Source organism: Talpa europaea, assembly GCF_964194135.1.
Source record: "Talpa europaea genome assembly, chromosome: 3".
NCBI classification, from domain to species: domain Eukaryota; kingdom Metazoa; phylum Chordata; class Mammalia; order Eulipotyphla; family Talpidae; genus Talpa; species Talpa europaea.
The window spans coordinates 29,804,587-29,826,336 of NC_140069.1; the positions used below are offsets into that span (position 1 = coordinate 29,804,587).

A 21,750-nucleotide genomic window follows, 5' to 3' on the forward strand; every position below is an offset into this window, starting at 1 on the left:
TTGCACTTGTGATTCCTTTAATACAAATTGCTACCAACAAATGTGTAAAAGATATGGCAGATTATGCATTTGATCAAAGCACTTTGATTTAAGCATAAAACAGATTCAAATGGTATAAGTTCAGTGCACAAGATCCAAGAAGCTGCCTACTAATCTGTAGGTAACTCTCTAGAGAATCATATTCCTTTATTCCACAGCTGCAGATGAGATAGGGCACAATCTGTTGTAAACAGGGTACTGTTGTAAAACCAGAATATTCTTAAATTAAGATCATTCTTGCTAAATGGAAAAGACTTTCCCACGTGTCTTCCAGCACTGTAGTATATTCTGCTGACCTCTTAATTTCATAAATTAACTTTCCTTTGATTCCGTTTTTACGGTGGTTGTGTTCACAGTTTTGTTTTAAAAATTGGTTTAAATTTATATAAAACTCTGTACATGTTCACAAATTATTGCATAAACTGCATAATCTTCAAGACAGTGTTTGCAAACACATGTCCAATTCAGGGGGGGAAAAATTTCACGTTTCCCGTCTGGCTTTTTTCTTCTTTTTTATCTGTTTGGGAGATTCCCAGCTAGTATCAGGCTTGGCTAAAAGGAAAAAGAAAAAGAAAAAAAGCGAGAGAGAGAAACACATTAAGAAGTGAGCAAATACTGTTATGTCTCAAAAATCTAACAGGGTAGCAATAATAGAAACATTCCACTAGTAAGTTCACAAATTTTATGTTTAAAATTTCAATTATAGCTACATGTCTTTAGGTTATTCTAAGCCTTCCTCTTTTCCTTTCAATCCCAATGTGTCATTTGGTTTTAATCACCTGGATATTTCACCACTTTTGACCTAGAAAAAATATTTTGTATTACTCAGTCAAAGAGGTGGGAAAAGGCACAGAAAACGTTGTAGTCTCAAGAACATCTGCACAGGAGAATAGAGGATCTGACGGATAAGGGCAGGAACCAAGTCCTTCTCTGAGTATGTGCTTGGCTCCTTCCCTCACCTGCAGTTATTTTAGTTTCTTGGTCCTCATACAACTGAGGTGCAGAAAGTGCTAAGGAACCTTTGCAAAGCAGGGAAGGGCTGTTCTATTTTACTCCATTAGAACTCTAAGAAGTCTAATTATGTTAGATCTTAACACACGAACAATACAGAAACACAGGAAAGAAGGAAAGATGAGGTTCACTTACTCTGTGAAGGAGGCACACTATTTTGCTTAGTATTTGACTTGGATTTATCTGTTTCTTGTAATATCGGTGGCACTTGGGAAGAGCTCTTGTCAGAATCACTTTTTGATAAAACAACAGATGGCTCGGTAGAAACAGCAGGTGGAAGAGTCTTGATAGGCTATTTTGGAAAAAAACTTAGATTTTTATAAAAAATTTCAAATAAAACTAAATATCACAGTAACACCAAGAGGCTGTTTAGCAACCAAGAAAATACTAAGGTGGTTTCCAAACAGTATGTCAGCAGCACAACTCATGCATGCCCTCTAGTGACAAAGCCAAATAAATCTTCACCTACAATATCCACAAATACAGCTGAGAAAAATCGATGAAAATGTTTACTGAATCTCAAAGAGGAATGAATTATTCCATTTTCTCATTAATTATACATATTTTTTATTGCAATAACAGCATGATTTTTTAAAAAAGATTTATTTATTTTTATACAAGAACCGGAGTACAGGCCAGATGCGCGGGAGGGTGAAAGGATTCACTGGAGACAGAGCAGGGAACAGAACAGGCAGACTGACGATATCCACTGCTGAGGGGAGCAGCAGGCAAGACAGGAGAGGTCTGCTTCACCATGTGGGATTCTCGCCAGCCGGCCAGGATCAAACCCGTGCTGAAGAGGCTGCGGACAGCTACAAAGAGCAGTGCTCAACTGCCTGCGCTACCAGGGAGGCCCAACAGCATGATTTTATATCTGATAGGGATTCAAAGTTTCTGTCTCACTTCCCATCGACTCTTAAACTCCTCAATCTTTTTCATGTGAAATACAAAAAGAAAATAGCTCATTTCTGAACTACCAGTAGGTGACACCCACTTGTATACTTCTGAAGAGATAGGGATATCTCAAATAGCAGCAGCAATAGCTTCAGTTTCTTAGCCAAGGAAAAATATAGCCCCAGACAAAAGCAGGCTGTGGCTACATGTCCTGCCAATTAAAGTGACTGGTGAAAATGAGGTCCAAATCTCCAGGAGTTTATCTAATAGAGAAATTATAATGCTTAGGGTCTTGCTTCTTCCTCTCCAACCTGGGAGCAGAGAGAAGGTAAGCTGATTTGCTTCACAGAAGCCTAACTGTTGATGAATGGTCATGACCAGGTAATGATAGAAACTCCAATATTTGGAATGTCTTGAAGCTATAATAGGTGAGTAAATCATTTCGCCAAAAGCTGAAAAGCTTAACCATTATTCTGAATAGAGAAAACAAGGGTAAGTAATGTTTCTCTTGCCCCTTGTTCATCCAAGGCTCCCTGGGTTCCAGAGGACACAAGTGGAAAGGAAATGAGGTGGAAGCTATGTACATTCAGGTAACTTACTTGGATTCCTTCTTGCTATTGCAGGCATCTAAAGCTGTGTTTAATGCTACTTAGTTCAGCTTCCTTAAATTCCTGTGTTTCAGGTTCAAAAGATTATTTATTTTTAATCTCCTTTCATTCTCTACTCTCTCAAATCACAGAGGGGCTCAAATATTCTTTATAAGATGGCTTCTAAAAATGACTTATGTGGGCCTCCCTGGTGGCATAGGGGTTAGTGTCAGAGCTGTTGCTGCCATGGCCTGAGTTCAATACCTGGCTAGGAAGCCAACCCACATATGGCAGACCTCTCCTGTTTCACCCACTGCTCCCCTCAGCAGTGTATTTCAGTAAATCTGCCTATTCTACTCCTCCCTCTGTCTCTGATGAATCCTCTCACCTGCTGAGCCTCTGGCCTACATCCCAGATCTTGTATGCATAAATATTTAAAAAATAAATAAAAATGACTTATGAAGTGGAATCTCAAAATGTCCATGACCAAATTTTTGCAGTCCTATTATTAAACCTAAAACATGTAATGAGTTTTTATCCTTTTATCTCAAAATACTGTTAAGGAATTTAAAGCAACAAATCCAAAAAGGAAGTATGATTAAGCTTCTGTTTTAGGGCCTCCCTGGTGGCGCAGGGGTTATAGTCTCAGCGCTATCAAGCTATTGCCAGTCACTGTGGCATGAGTTCGATCCCTGGCCAGAGAGCTAAACCACATGGCTCAGCAGACTTCTCCTGTCTCGCTCACTGTTCCCCTCAGCAGTGTATTTCAGTAGATCTGCCTGTTCTGCTCCCTACTCTGTCCCTGGTGATTCCTCTCACTCCCTGCACCTCTGGCCTATACTCCAGTTCTTGTATGCATAAATAAAACTAAAATAAATCTTTAAAAATTGTTTTGTTAAATATGTAATCTTCGCAAAGTCAGAAATGTTCTTTGATTTGTTCTATGATGTATCTCCAGAAGCTCAAGTAGTGTGTGGTATTATATAATACGTTCTCAATACATTTCTTTGTATGAGTATAAATAATACATGAACTCTAATAAGACTTAAGGTATTTCAATATGATGTAATTTACCTCATTAGAAATCAGATTTTAAAGAGCTATGGTTTTTGTGTTACAGTCGAGACCTTCTGTAAAATGATACTCCCTGACAAAGTGAAAAATATTAAGAGAAGGCACAAAGTTCAAGACCATGTCACCAAATTTTAAAAAAATTGTATTTTGAGAGGTTGAACTAAAGTCACATGTGCACGCTTTGGGAAAAATGCAAGCAGTCCCATTTTCTCTAGGCTATTTATCGCTTCCATGCCTAGATTCTTTACAGGATGCAATACAGTCTAGGGGCTCTGGTTTTGCCACTGACAGTTGTATCACTAGGGACATATTATTAAATATCTCTAACGTCACTTTTATAATGGATCCTACCTTTCTCAGGGGGTTGTTGTGAGGAATAAATCAGTGTATTTCAAGTGCTTATCATGGTACTTCAATAGAATATTAGTTATGATAATTCTAAGTCATTAAAATGTTATTCTTTAAATATAAAAAAATTACCTGGCTATTTTTGACAAGTGCTTCAGCTGGATCACTAGTGCTTATGGTCTTCAAAGAAAAAGCTTTTTCCTGTTTTGGACGGACTTTAGAGGTATTCACTGGAAGCTCTTCTTTAATCTCTTTTTCTAATTCTTCTGTGTCCTATAAAGAAAAGTAATCTATTAGATGATAGTCATCATTCATTTTTACTAATGAAAATTTATTTGGTTTGTTATAATAACGCCCAGCAGATATTTTAAGAGGTTAATTTCATTTTAGAAACTGTCCAAGTAACTTAAAAGAGCATATAAAACAATTATTTAGAGTTGTAATACATAGGTAGGTTTGAAACATATTCATCATCCCTTGTTTCCTCAGGGATTTAAATCAACTGTGAATTAAGAAATGATAAAGTTAACTCTCAAAATGAAAACTATTCAACTTATTAAATCAACTCAAATGGAATAAGCAAGTATTTTTCCTTTTAAATAATTACACAGTGAATTAGTTGATAAATGAGCTAAGACTAGAAATAGCACCACATATGACATTTTCAGGGAATAGAATGTTTATACATTTGTGCATTTTCTAGATAAATTAAGCTTACATAGTAGAAAGGACAGAGATAGGAATTTTAATCTTGGTTATGCCACAGCCCAGCTGTAAAATCCTAGGGACAAATCATTTAGTTTCTGTGAACCTTACTTTTCTCAACTATAAAATAAATTTTGCCCGGATAATCCCCCATAAGGTCCTATCTAAACTTCAGCATTTCCATTTCTGGGCCTTCAAACTTTTAAAAAGTTTCAGCAAAATAATCTTAAAGCATATTAAATGTGACATAAGTGTGAACTCTAATATACTAAATAGGGCATCAGTGTGAGCTGCACTGTTCTTAAGTAAACACAAACATATAAATGGTTGTTCTTTTTAACAAAGGCCAAGACAATCTTGAAAGTATCCTTTCAATAATATTTATAAAACTTGTTTAATATGAGTTAGACAGTAATTCAAAATTTTGTTGTGGATTTAATTTGAGCAAGTAGCTTTGACAGAATGCATGTAAGATTTGTAATCTATACAAAGTTAATGAGAAGACATCAATTTATTTTCATTTTAAGTTGAACACTAACAGTGAAGAAAGTCACCAACCACATAACATACCTAAAAAGAATTTTACTACTCTGATGATGTGTGGTTTGTGACACATTTGAAGAGGTTTGTGAAACAGTACTCCTAAAATTTATACAATGCTGTCAACCAATGTTACCTCAATAAAACAAAACAAAACACTTTACTGGTAAGAGAACAAATTCTAAAATTAGCAATTTATTGATAGAATACCATGTGCTATATGCTTGCAGAACCTCTCATAATGAGTACCTCATTTAATTCTCAAAGCAACTTACGCAGTTGAGTAATTTGTACAAAGCAAAACACTTAAAACAAAAAACTGGCAAATGACAGAACTAAAATGTGAATCCAGATTTGACTCTAAAGTCTGTAACTTATTCACTATATTTGAAAAAAAAAAATTTCTTTAGAAGAAGTATCAGAGTACCAAAGAACTTTCACATTTTAATGACCTTTGGCAAGTTTAAGGTGAAATGTATAGAATATATCCAATCTATCAAATTTCTTTGAAAAGAAACTCACCTAATCCACAAGCCTGAAAAGCAGTATTAGTAAAGGCTATAACTGAAGTCACAGAAATCTAGGAAATGTTTGGCTAAATGGATTTCAGGTAATATCACTAACAAAGGGTAGCTGTCGATAACATTTCTCATCAGCTACCTCAGTTAAGCACACCTATTGTGGAGTTTCAGGTTTTTATATGTAGTGTAGTCATGTTAGCCTTAATGCTCATGGGAGAAAAAACTAATATTAGTAATGGATTTGTATAATTTATGAAGGATTGTGCTTCATAACACATTATTTCCTAAGAAGTCCTTCAGAAACTTTTCCAAATAGAATAAATAGGAGAATTACTATGTAGATTATTCCTCTAGGAATTCTGGCTACCTCCTATATTGAAAGGAATGAAAACAATTACTTATTCACATGCCTTAAAGTAAAAAATGAGATTTCTGTACATTATAATGTAATGGGGATAGTGCTTTCAAAATAAATTTGTGTATTTATGATAACTTTATGCATTTGAAATTAAAATCTTTGTTTTCATCTATAGCACATTTAGAGTTCAACGAAATACTCCAAATGCACACGGTTTTCCTAATTGTGCTAAATTTGTTATGTGAAGGGAATTTTTGTATGTACAAAATAGTGTATCTCCTTTTCCATTTCACCATAATATAACCCAAAATGCATCTAGTTTGGAATTTTACTTATTTTGGAATTTATACCTTTGATATGATTTTTTTAAGAGCAATGCAACTTTTATCAGACTATGATATATAAAATCCTGACAAGTGACTTTTCAAATGCTTTCTGTTCTCTCTTCATATTTTTAGAATCTGCAGCAGAGGTTTTTTCACTTTAGCAATATGGGCTCAATGAATGTTTGCTGTTTTGATTGTCTACCTGTGCAGGAGAACTATCTTCACCTTGCTTCTTCTTTTTCTTTTTCTTCTTTTTAGATTTCCCAGTTGGAAGAGCTCCCTCTGCCTTTTCTTTATCATCATCTGAAACCTGACATTAAGAGCAACAGTATGAAAGTGAACCAACTGGCTAAATTTTCATTATTCAGAAAATGAAATAATTTCATTCAAACAATTCAGCATTATCTCCTGAATTCTAAATAATTAGTAATAAGTAATCATACTGATTCAAAACTAGGTAACTATGTATTTAAAAATAAACAAAGCAAACAGAATTTCATTCTCACATTGTGATAGGCCACTTTTTCTTAAATCTTTCATTATTCACTACAAGATCAATTAAAAAGCTATGTAAATCCTGGTGTTTTAAAAACTCCGTGGGGCTAGAGGCAACTTCTATTTCAGAGTAAAAAAGAACCAACTAATTAATGACACACACAACAATCTGGATAAATTTCTAGATTTATAAGGAGTGAAAAAAAAGTACCAAAATGTCATATACTATATATAATTTTATTTATGGAACATTCTTGAAATGACAAAATTATAGCTGGAAAACATTACTGGTTGCCGAGTGCACAAAGAGGGCAGAGATGGGAGGAAAGAAAAGTGTGGCTATAAAAAAGGGCACCATGAAGGATTCTTGCAGTGACAGAAATATACAAGTGCATATGACTATAATTATCTCAAAATAAAAAGCTTAATTAAAAAAATTTGAATTTGAGAAGCAATGTCATTGAAATATTCAGCATGACAAAAATTCACTGTGACTTGAGATTGATAAATTAGTATATTTGCAATATTTCTTCATACATATACCATACAGTTGAATTTCCTACAGAAAAGTGTTATTTGCTTGTTCCTATACTCTCTTTATAGGGAGAAATGATATGTGAAACTGTTATTTCTTTGCTCAGCACCATAGTCATTAGAATAAGACTAGGTGCCTCATGAACCACCAAATAGTTTATAGAAATTATAAGCAGAGAGAAAAACAAAATAAAATCAAACTCTGCACACACTTAGCCAAGAGATTTTCAGTCCAAGTTGGCTGCCAGTTATGGAGAAACCTCCACAGAAGTTTTCACCATAGGTTTGTAATGATTAAAATACCATATGAATTTACAGATGTAGTCTATGAAGGGATATTCGGGTCACAAGTTTGCTTCTCAGTCCGTTATAACCAAGCCATAAGAACACTATTTTTGTTCATGGGGAAAATGCTGAAAACAATTCTATAGCAACCTGAACTCAAATAAAAGTCACTGTTTTGACAACTTTAGATACTTTAATGTAAAAGACATTTCCAACCAACTTAAAATTCCTTTACATCCCCGTCTACCCCATACCAACAGACACTACCTCCTTATGGGTAACCACTATCATAAACTTCTTTTTGCATCCAGTTAATCAATTTTTTCTATAAATTTCTGTGACTCCATACACATTTACATAAATGGGATACTGTATTTTTCTGTACCTTGTCCATCATCAGTCAGCACGTGCTTGAAATTCTATTCATACTGATATTAATGTAGTTTTTTCTTACTGATTTTTAACAACATGTCATCGTACAAATGTATCACATTTTGTTTTCATTCCCCAATTGATGGGCATTTTGATGGTACCTTGTTTTTGCTTAGAAATATAAAAGATGGTCTCTGAATGTACTCAGAAAAAGAATTGCTGTCATAACTTTACTCCATCCACTGGTTCTGTTTAATTCTGATGACTAGGCATAGGGAAGTTCCACAGAAGATATTTTTGGTTATACCTTCACTAAATATTCAACCAATATTAGGATTAATTCCTTTGTAATAAAGCCTTATATCAGGAAGCTCATTTAAAAAAAGACTTTTTTGAGCAGTTTTAGGTGCACAACAAAACTGAGCAGAAGTATAGCAATTTCGCATACACTCCCACCCCCACATGCATAGCCTCCTCATTATCAATCTCCATTTTTCAAAGCCATCAACTTAGTTTGTTATCTCTTAGCCTAATTCATGTAATGATCTCTTAGACTCATATCCAAAATAGTACAAGTTAGCCTCAAAACCTAGTCTTCTAGTCTATTATTGCAGCCTCATTTTTCCTAACCCTAGCAATGATTAGGTTATCCCTAGTTTAAAAGTTGTCAACAGATTCTCATTACTTACTGATTTCCATAAAAATATGACATATATTATTCCTTTCATTTATTTATTCATTTACTAAAAGTCAAGCATGTTACTAGAGCTGAAAGAAATAAAAACTTCATGGTCCCTTTCTTAAAGAAATGCAGCCTAGAGGGGAAGACAGACATGTAAACAACTGATCTATCACCAGCTGATTCTCCATATATATACTAATAAGGTCTCTGCCAAATGTGTTACCTATTTTCTTGCCCCCATGCTGTTTTCATGATATTCTCAGTCTTGCTATTGACATGAAACTTTTCTTAATCTTTCATTGGGAACCAATCTAGTCTTCCCTAAATACACTTGCAATTATAATAATAATGCCTTTACAAAGCAATTCTACCACTGGATATTTATAAGTAAAATGTAACCTCTAATAACAATTCTAACATAGTTGAGCGCATAGACAAATCAATATATCCACCAATCCCTTTACTCACTTTTTGATCATTAGGAACTGATTCCTGGGACTTTAGAAGTGAAGCTCTTTCTTCATCTACCCAATTACCCCACTCTTCTTCTGGTGCATTCCAATCAGAGCTGGGATCAGCAGAAGACAGACCATCTAAAAGTTAACAGTCTGAATTAGGCATCTATCATTTCTGTCATAAACTAAAATGTAAAAACTAAAATTCTTCATGATGAACTAAGTTTAAGATTAAACTATTGTTCTTCTTTCTCCCAAGTACATTTTAAAAGCTAGGAAAAAAAAATCAGTGACATGATAGTAAAAACCTCTATTCAACTTCTACTAGGCACATCATATGGCTAATAAAATGGAATTTCTAAGAAACTCCATAAGACTTATGAATTACTCATTTAATTCTACACTTCCTACTTCTTTTGTTATCAGTTTCTTGAGTTTGTTCTCTTTTCAATGTCCAACTCTAATTTAGTCTAAAGCCTGGTTGTATTTCACCCCATGATTATTACAACTTTTGTGGAATTGATTTATTCTGTAGGGAATAGAATCAATTTTTAATATACCCCCTATAATATAAAATGAAATTTTATACTATACTTCTTCCTCTTTAGCTTTAATATTAGGTTATTCTTTAAATTCATCAAGTCATGACAATATCTAACTTCTTTTTCACCTCTTCTTTTAAAACATAACTTATACCTTCTTAGATGTTTTAGATTATTCAATGCTTCTTTTATCTAATGATTTCAAAATTTTTGAGTCAGGGCAAAAAGCATCCTATTCTCAAGAATAAATTTTAACGTTAGATTTCCAAATGTCTTTCTTTCAATATAAGAGGCACTGCATCTTACCTCCTTTGGGGAGCTATCACTGCTTTATTTTAAAAGGAAAAAACATTCTTTGGCTTTATCCTGGGGTTAAATAAGTAACTCTCAAAGTTAATTCTTCCTTCCTCTCCCCCAGACATCATATATTATTACCATATGCATGTCTGTAATGTCTAATATAACTAAGTTTCAGTTACACTGGTTTAAGATGATAACACTGAGTTTCATTTTGAAATCGTAAAACAAATCATACTAATAAACCATTTACTAAAAATCCAACCTTTCCCCACTAATGTCAAATGCTACTTTTATCAAAATACAAGTATCAATTATCTAACTGTAATACATTTTAGTATTTAGAGTGAGAAATCTGCCTCGCATTACTCTTGTTTTGTTTGCTATTCTTGTTTTTCCAGGTAAACTCTTAGGACTTTTGCTTAAAGGAAAAGTATTATGATATATCCCCATAAAGATTTTAAAACCTGTATTTTGAAAGAATATATAATATGGGGGAAAAAAACTACAGGAAAAAAAATCATGAACAAAATTGTCTGCATGATATGACTTTAAATTTATGAGGAACAAAACATCAAAAATTGATATATCTTAATAGTGGAATAATAGGGATTTAATCTATTACCCTTGTTAGCATTTATTATGTATACCAGAACTTGAGCTAGGAAAGAATCAGAAATATAAAAATGAGTATGATATAATCCCTCTTCACATAGTTTGTCTATTCTGGGATGGAGACAGGTAAGTACAATAGCTAATTAAGTGCACAGTGACAGACTGTGTCATAGGGGATGTGGAAAGGTTAGAAAGGCTAAATCAGTAGAGGATGGGGAAAGGTTGAAAACATAAGCAGTAATTTATAATCTAGTGCAGGAAAAGTACAGAACAACCAATAACAAGTCTGAAAAATGTTACAAAAGAGGAAATTCCTTGGGCCTGCAGCCTCTGCAGTGCCGGTTCGATCCCTGGCCACTGGGTGAGGGTCCCACATGGCGCGCAGACCTCTCCTGCCGCCCACTGCGCCCCTCAGCAGTGTACTTCGTCAGTCTGCCTGTTCTGTTCCCCGCTCTGGCTCTGGTGAATTCTCTCACCCTCCCACGCTTCTGACTATACCCAGTGCTTGTATAAATAAATAAATCTTAAAAAAAAAGAAAAAAAGAGGAAGTGCCTGCCTACATTTCCAAAATTTCATTAGCACAAGGAGGTATCTAGAGCCAGTATTACATGCACAGTATAAACACAGAAGTTAAGAGCCTGGGCCTTAGATTCAGTCAAACAGATCTACATCAGAATATTGTTCTACTTAATAACTGAAATTTTGGTAGTTCCTTAATCTAAATGAAGTATATACCAACTTCATGAGCTGCTGAGAGGACTATATGAAATTCACAGTAATGCACTATGTTTTCAATAAAAGGTTCCTATTGTTCTGAGGTATCATGCATGACATCAAACATTAGAAAGTCAGCTTAAATGGGCTATAGTAGAGGATTATTGGTGCCTTTGTAGTGGGTGTGCTGTGGTGTGGTAACCTAGATGTGAACTATACCCCTAAATCACATCCAGTGTTGTGAACCAATGTTTAAAAAAAAAAAAAAAAAGGATTCTATCACCACCATTCATGGGTTTGATAGAAAATAGTAAATGTCAAATTTTTAAGAAAAGAGACTGTGAGGTCTTAGCTTTTTCACACTTGTTCCAATTCTCTTCACTTTCAAATGATACCCTTTTCCTTTGAAGTGGTTTTAAGTGTCAACAGTGTTGAGATCTCAACTTTTACATTTCATTAGTATGTAAATGAACGCCAGTGAACGCCAGCGAACTTGGTTGGAAAATGGTTCTTAAAAGCAAATCAGGCTCCTTCACTATTACTAGAAATTGGACTTGTATTTTATTTTTTTTATTTTTAAAGATTTATTTATAAAAGAACCGGGGTACAGGCCAGATGTGTGGGATGGTGAGAGGATTCACCAGAGACAGAGAGGGGAACAGAACAGGCAGACTGACTGAAATACACTGCTGAGGGGAGCAGCGGGCGAGACAGGAGAGTTCTGCCAAGCTATGTGGGATTCTCCCCAGTCGGTCGGCAGGGATCAAACCGGCACTCCAGAGGCTGAGGACAGCTTCACAGTGTGGCTGTGCCACCAGGGAGGCCCTGGACTTGCATTTTAAAGGAAAATAAAAAGAAATTGAGACTACTGAAAACTTTGGATGTCTATAGAGGATTTCAGTATTATTATTACTGATATTGCAGTGTTGGAACTTTTGGAAATTACTTACTCTGCCCATTATTATTTTTTATTTTAGTACTTCTCTTAACTCTCTTCTCCATGGTCAATAAGTCATCTAAATCCAAAGGTGAAAAAAGCCAGTTTATAAGCTTTCAAGATATGTTATTAAGAATTTATTTCTCACGATCCTGATAAATCTCTCAATAACATAAACTTGGGAGGTCTTAATGTAGAAATCATTTTTACAAGCATAAAGTAATCTATATATCTGGAATCAATTGCTCATCTTACACCAAATATTCATTAACAATGGCATTAAGAGATTTAAATGCCAAAGGAGTTATTGGTTTTGCCGAGACCTTACAAATAAACACCTAGATTTGGAACACTGTGGTCTACCAGCCAGGTTTCTAAGACCTCTAGACAGAAGAGATTATGTAAAAAGTTTAGGCAATACATAAAAATTATTTTAGACTCGTTTACCAAATATATAAAAATATAAAAACTATTTTCTTAATAGAAATGGTGAAAAAGGGATGGATAAAGACCTAGTAATGCATACAGTAAAAGCATTCTTAAAACTGTTCAGAGAGTCACAAAGTTTGAAGTACAACTGTAGTCTGTTGTTTAACTTCTACATGAAAATTGGCAGAAGCACAAACCCTTATTGGCTTTTTGAAGCCCAATGATGATTTTTCCAGGTTTATTGATTTCAAGTTTGTTTTTTAAAATAACTGTGATCAAATAAAAATAATTTAAAGCAGCACGCCGATCATCTCTACATAAAGACTATTGGGAGACTTCTCAATGCATAATTCTTAAGATTCATCGGCTGAATGTGGGAATAAACTTCTCAGATGTAGTTTCTTTTAAAATTATGCATAGCATATAATTCTCTCTATAATTAGAATAATTTCTCAAAACTCTACCATTAGTCTGTCAATGTCTTTTCAAAGAGTCATCAGCTTCTTTATCAAAATGATAAGGATTTTATCATCCATTTAATTTGCCGTGGAATTTTTTAGGTTTATGTATCACATTGCTAGTCTCTATCTTACTTCAGTAGGAAAATGGTTGTCAGCTGTTTCTTGTCAGAACTTAATTCAGCATTAACTTTAATAAAACAAAAACAAGTTAGAAAGACATTCTTCAGTGTTTAAATACACAACACTAACTAACCTTGCTGAGTAAAAAGAAAATCAACAATAGCACCATAGCACTTACTGAATGATTTACTATGTACCACGTGTTTTGTATCATTTAACTCTCTCAACAGTTCTGTGTGAGAACGACTATTATTTTTACAGAAGTAAAAGTGAGGTGTAAATTATCATACACTCCCTAAGAGCAAAGGCAAGGAAGGTAAGATTCAAACCCAGGCAGTCTGTCCTCAAAAGATCATGCTCTCAGCCCTTCACTGTGATGCAGCTAACTCATTCACTCTGGAGTGCCAACAAAAGCAAAGTTCTATTCAACATCTGAATTTTTACAGGGGTTATGATGATATTATTCTTTTATGGTCAAGATTAAACTGAAAGATTAAATTTCTGCCTTTAAAAAAATGTTATCTTATTTTTAGCATCATAACCTTATATCCAAGTGCTTGGGTAAATTCAATGCCTTTTTGTCAAATAATAATGCCTATGTCTCAAATAAGAGGGTCAGTATAGTAGTCATATTTCACAGTAAGTGTAAAGCAAAAACATATTTTGTGAATCAGTAATCTCAAATACTGAATCGTATACTCTATATTTTTACAATTAACTATCAAAGTTAGCTACATTAAACATAACACAAAAAATAAAATTCACAGAGAAAATGAAGTCAAAAGAAACTTTAGACTTGAAAGACTAGCAATGCAGCATAACAAACTTGAGGAAGACAGTGTTCCTGATGCATATTACTTTAAGTACAGAGTCCTGTGGATATACTGATTTTCAATCTTTATTTTGGCCACAAATCGTGTTTTTCATATTATAATCTCTCCTATTATTCTATAATCACTCAATTTTATTCTTCACACAGATAATCGATCTTCTCAACAGATAAGATTATTTCTTTCTAAAAATTACTTTCACATGCTTTGTAATACCTTGGATTTATACGATATTTTAATTTACAAAGAATGTTCATGTTCATTCATTACACCTCATCAAAATCTAAGTGCCTGATGCAGTAGATATGACATTATTTGCTCTAATTTTACAGCTCAACTAATGTAGATTCCAAGACACAAAGTTCAAGCAATATGAGGTACTGTGTTTTAAAGACAGCATTAGAATAAGAATCTACCTTCTAAATTAGTACTCAAACTTAGCTCCCTAATCTTCAAGTCAGCAATTCGAGACTTTTTACTAATGGCTTTCCTTAATCTACCTTTCCAATCTCAACTCCCTAATCTGTAAGAAATGTGCTTCAACTAATCTATATAGAGAGTGGTTATTGATGAATCTCTGTTTTGTGTTAAAAGCTTACTTTCATGATTATAATCACCACGAAGGCTGTAATGTGGTGAAGAGCATGACCTCTGGAGACAGACTACCATAGTTGATATCATTTCCTTGACTGACTAGCTGTGTGGCCTAGGGAAATTAAGCAATTTTGCCTCAGTTTCTTTTGGGAAGTGTGGAAAAATAATTCCTAATTCATAGACTTGTTACAAGCACTAAATAAGTTAACAGTATGCACAAGAGTTAGACCAGAGCCTAGTACAGGCAAATACTTGCTTTTATTATCATTATCACTACCAATGCCTGTGTATGTACTGCTGTACTAAGGACTGAGGATACAAGAGTAACAGTTTCTATCTTCAGTCTTTCAACTGTACTTGAGGAAACAAAACACAGTCTTTTTTACAAAGTCTAAAACAGAAGTTCTATAACATAAAAAAGCTAAATAAATAGTACAAAAAAATGTGCCATAAAAATTATAAGGTTTCAGGTTGTGGGAAGAAAATAGCAAAGATATTTTAAAAAATGAAGATAGTATGAGCTTTCTGAACGTAAAAACCATATTCTTTTCTCCTTTCTCATTTTCAGGACTCTTCTTTTTAGCCTTTCTATGCTCCAATAGCAAACTATACTAAGAAAATGCTCTTCTACCAAAAAAAAAAAAAAAATTGCATACCTTGCAAATCCATTCTATATATTGTTATATTAAAACTAGGAAGAAAAAAAGCATTTATTTAGAGCAAAAGTTTTAAAAACTACAGAGTAACTATAAGAAAATATTCTTTAAATATTGCCTCAATCATGAAAAGTGAATGTAGATTTAATTCTATATTCATCAATTTACTAGTACATTTGATATTAAATTGTATCACTATAACCTAAAAGATGAGAAATTAGGATTAAATTAAAACATAAAGCATGAATTTAGGGTGCTAGAAAGAAAATTCTGGAAAAAAAAAAAAAAGAAAAACTGATAATTTTTAAAAGGACATACTTAACCCAGACCATTCATCATCGATATAGGGTTGATTACGGCTAACATCCCACTGATAATCAGAAGTGGTAGACTGAGAAACTGGCTCAGCAGTAGACCCTTAAATGAAAACGAATGCAATAAAATTAAAAATGGAATTTTCTAATGATGTTTCACAACAATAGTTCTATACTTTGCACATGGAGACTTAATTATTTTTTATTTCCCCTAAAAGAAAAATTCAGACATTAGAAAAAGAGTTAAGATAAAAGAAAAGTGAATTGAGGATAATTTCAGATTAAGTATTGCTCTAACTGATGAGGAAATACATATTTTTTCCCTAGTATGAATCCATTAGATTTTTGTTATAACATATAGTAATATATAGTTCAGTCTGGTTATCTATGAATTTCAAGAAGTAAAAAAAAAAAAGTTGTTTTGTTTTTTCTTCTTAATGGAAAACAGTAAAGCACAAAAGGAATCCTGACTGTTTCGGGGTATAGCTATACCCTTAGAACCCTGAAAAAGAAAACTAGAAAATGTCTCAGTCTGCTAGAACCTGTTGCCTAAGGAAAAGTTAAAGAAATAGATGATTTTCTAGAGGTGATACAGAGAGAGGTCAAAGAGATAAGAACTATGCTAGTGGCTTACAAACCAAGTTCAATTGAGGTGTATTTAAAGAGACGAGAAATTAGATTCTATGTTTTTTTTCCTTTTTCTTTTCTGGGGGTGGTAAGTAAGAAAAGGGAAGGGTAGGGTGTGTGTGTCAAACATTCCTTTGAAATGAAGCTGTGGTGGACTAATGTTCAGAACTTACCCAAATTTTGTATATAGTTTTGGGGGCATACAAGATAATGGACGCCAGGTCAAAACCTTTTCACTATAACCATACATTCATTTTAAAACATAAAGGTAAAAAAAAGCAGTGGTTCTCCATCAGGGAAATATATATCACAGACCTTCTGAATCAGAATTTTTGTGTGTATTGGACTCCTTAGGTGACTCTGATATTCATTTTGGATTCAGAGTCACTGACATAAAAAAATGGTTAAGAAGAACATCTGTTAGTATAAATGACCTACATACAATCACATCTCATCAAAGTCCTTACTAACAATAACTTAGCCGTAGAAGATTTTATCAGCATTCTACTAATATAACTATTTGATATATATTCATGTTATATATTTACATAAATTTTAATAGAGAAATCCTATTAAATTTATACATAGTTGACAATTAAGCTGCTTAAAAGCATTACAGTAACACTATAGTTATTTCTTTAGCAGCCCATACAGCTTTTCCTGAGTATATTCAGATATATTAAGGTAACAGCTTATGTGTCACACAAAATCACCAAATAAAGGAGGTCACTAACTAGTACTTCTGGAACTGAAATGTAATCTATGAAACCAAGGGTTGGCAAACTACAACCCACAGGTGAAATTCAGCCACCCATTTACTGTATGGCTCATGAACCAAGAAGTTTTTACAATCTTAAATGACTGGAAAAGAATTCAAAATACTATCAGAACCAGGTACACTCACTCATCTGTTTATGTTCATATCTGGCTGCTCTTTTTGCTACCAAGGCAGAATTAAGTTGTTCCAGTACAAACAATATGGCTGAATGCCTAAAATATTTACTATTGGGTTCTTTACAGAAAAAGTTTGCTGATTCCTATTCTAGACTGGTAACTCAAGTTACTGTATAACTACAATTTAGTACCCTGGGTTTGTTCATGAATTCATGTGAACCAAGTATTACAAACTAAAAATGCCCCATGTTTACGAAATATTTGTTAAGAATATATAGCTTCAATATGATTAATAAAAGGCATATCCATTTAAGTAATGCTGAATTTATAGTTTATTAGTAATAGTGTACTTTCTAAATCAAGTGATTGACAAATACTCAAAAGCAGAGATATTATGTGAAGGTTCACAAAACCTGAAAGGTTAGCTATAAACTCATGATGAGAAAGGGCAAGGAGAAGTATGGTAATAGAAAACTGATGACAGAAAAGCTTCATGACCTTTAGGGAAGGCCTTCTATTTGCATTGTCTGTGTACAATATACTTTCAGTTACTTTAGATCACAGAATCTTTCTATCTTCATTATAGAAAGGAACTGAGCTACCTGCAGGTATAAATTTAGTTCTTTCTTTCTCCCTCTTTTATTAAGGCCTCTGCACTCTATATTATATACCTATTATTTATATTGATAGCAGTACTTGATGTTCGTTAATTTCCAAATAGCAAGTGCTAAAATTAAACAGAAATGTTTTTGTTAACTAAATGAAAGACCGTTTTCACATACCAGAAACAGCAGAGTTAAGTGTGAGAGATGCAAAAGAAGCAGAATTCTGTTCAGAGGTATTCATTCCCCTATCCACACTAGACCAAGCAGCTGTTAAAATAAAGAACGTCACTTGGAACCTTCAATTTGCAATGAAACTTGACAGATATGTACAGATTTAACACTATGATAACAATATTTAAAGATAAGCTTAGAAATAAGAACCACTTAATAGAGCAAAGGCTAATATTTACTGACTATCTATTATGTGCTGGGCTCCTTACGCCAACCACTTTTCTTCCAAGTTTCAGAGTAGTCATTAAGTGACTTTTTGATAGCTAGCAAACAGCTGAGCCATGGCTGGAAGTGGAGTCAATTTCCAAAACCCTATCTTATAGCAAACTGTCTTATTATCTACTATAATCAAGCTACTTCTTTGGGCCATGCACTTGTACTTGACATTCAATACAGTCAATCTTCACAACTACTTAAATAGGACGTTCCAACAGGTTAAATAACAAGCCTGTTTTCTTTTTATAAAAACTAGTATTTGGGGAGAAATGGGATTCATAGCAAAGAGGACTGCCTCAACTAGTCCATGCTCATTCCATGTCAACATTTTCCGGAGGTTTATTTCTTATGAGTATTTTAAGAACATATATATCAATGAGACCAGTTATACCTACATCTTCTCAATGAGTCAATGTAAACCTAACACAGTTCCCTTTCAATTTTGCTAACCCATCTAGGAAGGAATTAACTATCTAATCTGATCCTTAATTTTGTCTGTACAAACATTAAGAAAATACCATCTAATTTACATCCTAATTCTGAAAATACTACATAGCTTTTATAAGAAACTGTAAATATCTCAAAAGGTCTTAGTAACATTCTTCAATAAAATTCAGCCTTTTATTAAATGTGAAAGGATGCTTTCTTTACATCATAGAAATGTATGCTTTCTTTAGAGCTAAAAATGATGTTGGGAATTCAGGGATTATCTCTTCCTCCAAACAAATTCTGGTATTTTTACACAATTTTTGGACACTACAAGGGGAGAAAAGGTCAAGTTCAAGAACAATATTAATAAATGATCTAGAGTTTGCTTCTTGGGGACATTAGTCAAAATGAGTCTAAGAGCTTAAAAGTGATGAGAAAAATAAACTACATAGGAAGGAACAGTTTTCTTTCCTATTTAAGCACAAAAAGCTCTGTATTGTATTGTTCTATTGCCCTCCCAAACTAAAGGAAATTCAAAAATCCGCAACAAGCATAACAGAAAAAATTATGAGTAATGCAGAGTAATTATGAGTAATCCAACTTAGTTAAAAAACAACAGTAAGAGGCCATTAGACAAATGGACAGAGAACATTAATAGACAACTTTAAAAGAAACAGATATTAAGAAAGTTATGAAAAATATTCAACCTCATCAGTGATTTTAAAAAGTTAACCAAAATAGTTTACTTTTTGCTTGTCAAATTAGAAAATATTAAAAAAAAATGAGACTACCCAACCTTGGCACACATATCATAAATGGCATTCATACTGATGCTGACAGTTTAAATTGGAACTCTCTTAGCAAATACTTTGATAATAGTCCTAAAGCATTATAAATATCCATATTCCCTTCAGCCCAGTATCACTCCCAAGAATCTATCCTAAAGAAATAATCCTAAACAAAATATATTCAATGCAATGATATTTACAATGGTTAAAAATAGAAAAAAATGAATAATATTGGAGAATTAAATAATCTATACTACCCTTACACAATATGCCATAAAATAAAAATACTTACAAAGAGGAAGGAAACATAAAAATGCCTAGCTTATTTGGATTATGTGTGAGGATTATGGGAAAAAAAAAAGTATCAAAACTGTACACAGGGGAAGAAGTCCATAAAGATAATTAAAATACACTTGTTGTCACTGGGTGGTATGATAACAGTGGTTTTCCTTCTCCTTTTGCTGTTTTCTATATTAACATTAATTACTTTTCTATAACATACACACACACCTGAAACTAAGTTGCTTTTAACTTGATAGCTCTCAACAGAAATAAGTTTTCAACTAATGGTCTTTAATTCCAGGGGTAAAAATTAATTACAATTAGGCATTTTGTAGATTGTAAAATAGTATATAAATGGATGCTAAAAACTGCATTTTAATCATTTTTATTTACTATTATTATTTAAACTCAACAGTAGAACTGTTGAAAATAATCTAAAAGTCTGTTCACAGAAAATATTTATTACGTAACTAAAAATACAATTATACTAGTGAGATATACTGATAATCACGTGATAAAGTATTTGAAGGCACTAAAAATAATAAACGTTACTGTTCACTTTAGTTGCCACTTTGCACCACGTGCAGGATTTGTGATGTGTTAATTTATTAATAACATTTCTACATGACATTACTAACTTTTCTACTCATGGTTCCTTTTTTTATTCATGGAAAATTCAAAATGCACCAGATAAACAATTTTAAATGAACTTAACATTCTCTAACAGTTCTTACCAATCCCAGAAAATATTGAACGGTCACTCCAACTCCTTCCCCAGTCTTTTCCATTTGCATTAGCATCTCCAGTGTCTTGAACCCAAGCAGATGGCTCAGTTTTCCTCTTTCCTACAGAAGTAGGTGAGACAGAGTTCCACTTCTCCTCACCTGCACTGATCTGTGAGGAGAGTTTTATAGACTTTTCATTCCAGCCTCCTCCATTTACAGTGAGGTTTTCATTCAATCCTGAAGAAACTTAGAGAAAAGAAAAAAAAGATTAAAAATTGAAAGATGACTCTTTGCTAAAACTGGGATATTTTAAAATTTCTATGATTACTCAGTTATAGTTATCATCCATGCCTCAACCCATCCTCTAAATAGCGTGAGTTTTCAAACAGACGCGAACAATTTAAAAAGTGACATGACTACCATGGATGACTTTAATTTAAAAATTAAGAGTAGGTTTGAACTTTTAACACAGATACTAATGATGTTTTCAACAGCCAAATGATGGCCTGAAAGGAAGTAAAACAGAGCATATAGGAAAATATCATATTCTGTTATATTCAGAATACTTACCCACTAAGAACATAAAGACTTCTCTTTAATTACATGTTCTTTCCTTAAATATTTATGGATATATTTTATGTGATTCTAAAACCTGGCTGCACATTAACATCAACTGAAAAATTTCTTAAAAGAAGACACTGATAGGTCAGCCCCATGCATCAGGATGTATGAGTATATATTCATATGAAGGTATATGCACACAGCTGAATGTGTGTATACATACAAATATACACAGGAGTACGTGTGTTTATGACTTTTATATGTGTTTGTGTGTGTTGTTTTTCTAGCTTCCTAGATGACTATAATGTGTAGCCAGGATTGAGAACCATGGGGATGAAGGAAGCAGACAGTGTTAAGAACAAGCCTAAAATGAGAAGGTTTTTTTTTCATTTCTGAATTTATGTTTTACTTTTGTTTTCATATAATGTATACCATGCTACTTAATTTAACTTTTTCATAAATGAGTAAATAAAATACATTTTCTATTTGTGAAGCACTATATAACCTTAAGACTACTGTCCATTTATTGTGAAATCCTTAATACTATTAAGGAACTTGTTTAAAATAGTTTATTAAGGCTATTTTTTTTTAAATAATTAGGGGTTAAGTTTTTTTTAATCCCAGATAGGCCTATATTAAACCCAATCCCCCCCAAA

General features: G+C 33.3%; 1 protein-coding gene across 5 annotated transcripts in view; it reads right to left on the reverse strand.

Moving 5' to 3' along the window:
• Positions 1–506: 506 nt before the first annotated feature.
• MTDH (metadherin) overlaps positions 507–21,750 on the reverse strand; it is a gene marked incomplete at its 5' end in the record, with an annotated part of 53,947 nt that continues 32,703 nt past the window's right edge. For 2 of the 5 annotated variants that reach the window (XM_084229544.1, XM_084229543.1), the window contains 7 exons: positions 507–591; positions 1,186–1,342; positions 4,086–4,226; positions 6,606–6,713; positions 9,240–9,364; positions 15,741–15,839; positions 20,543–20,779. In XM_084229544.1, coding sequence (XP_084085670.1) covers positions 521–591; positions 1,186–1,342; positions 4,086–4,226; positions 6,606–6,713; positions 9,240–9,364; positions 15,741–15,839; positions 20,543–20,779 — 938 coding nt within the window. In that variant the 3' untranslated portion in view covers positions 507–520. Of the gene's footprint in view, positions 592–1,185; positions 1,343–4,085; positions 4,227–6,605; positions 6,714–9,239; positions 9,365–15,740; positions 15,840–18,039; positions 18,130–20,542; positions 20,780–21,750 lie in introns of all 5 variants that reach the window. The other 3 variants (XM_084229546.1, XM_084229545.1, XM_084229542.1) reach the window with 2 other exon arrangements.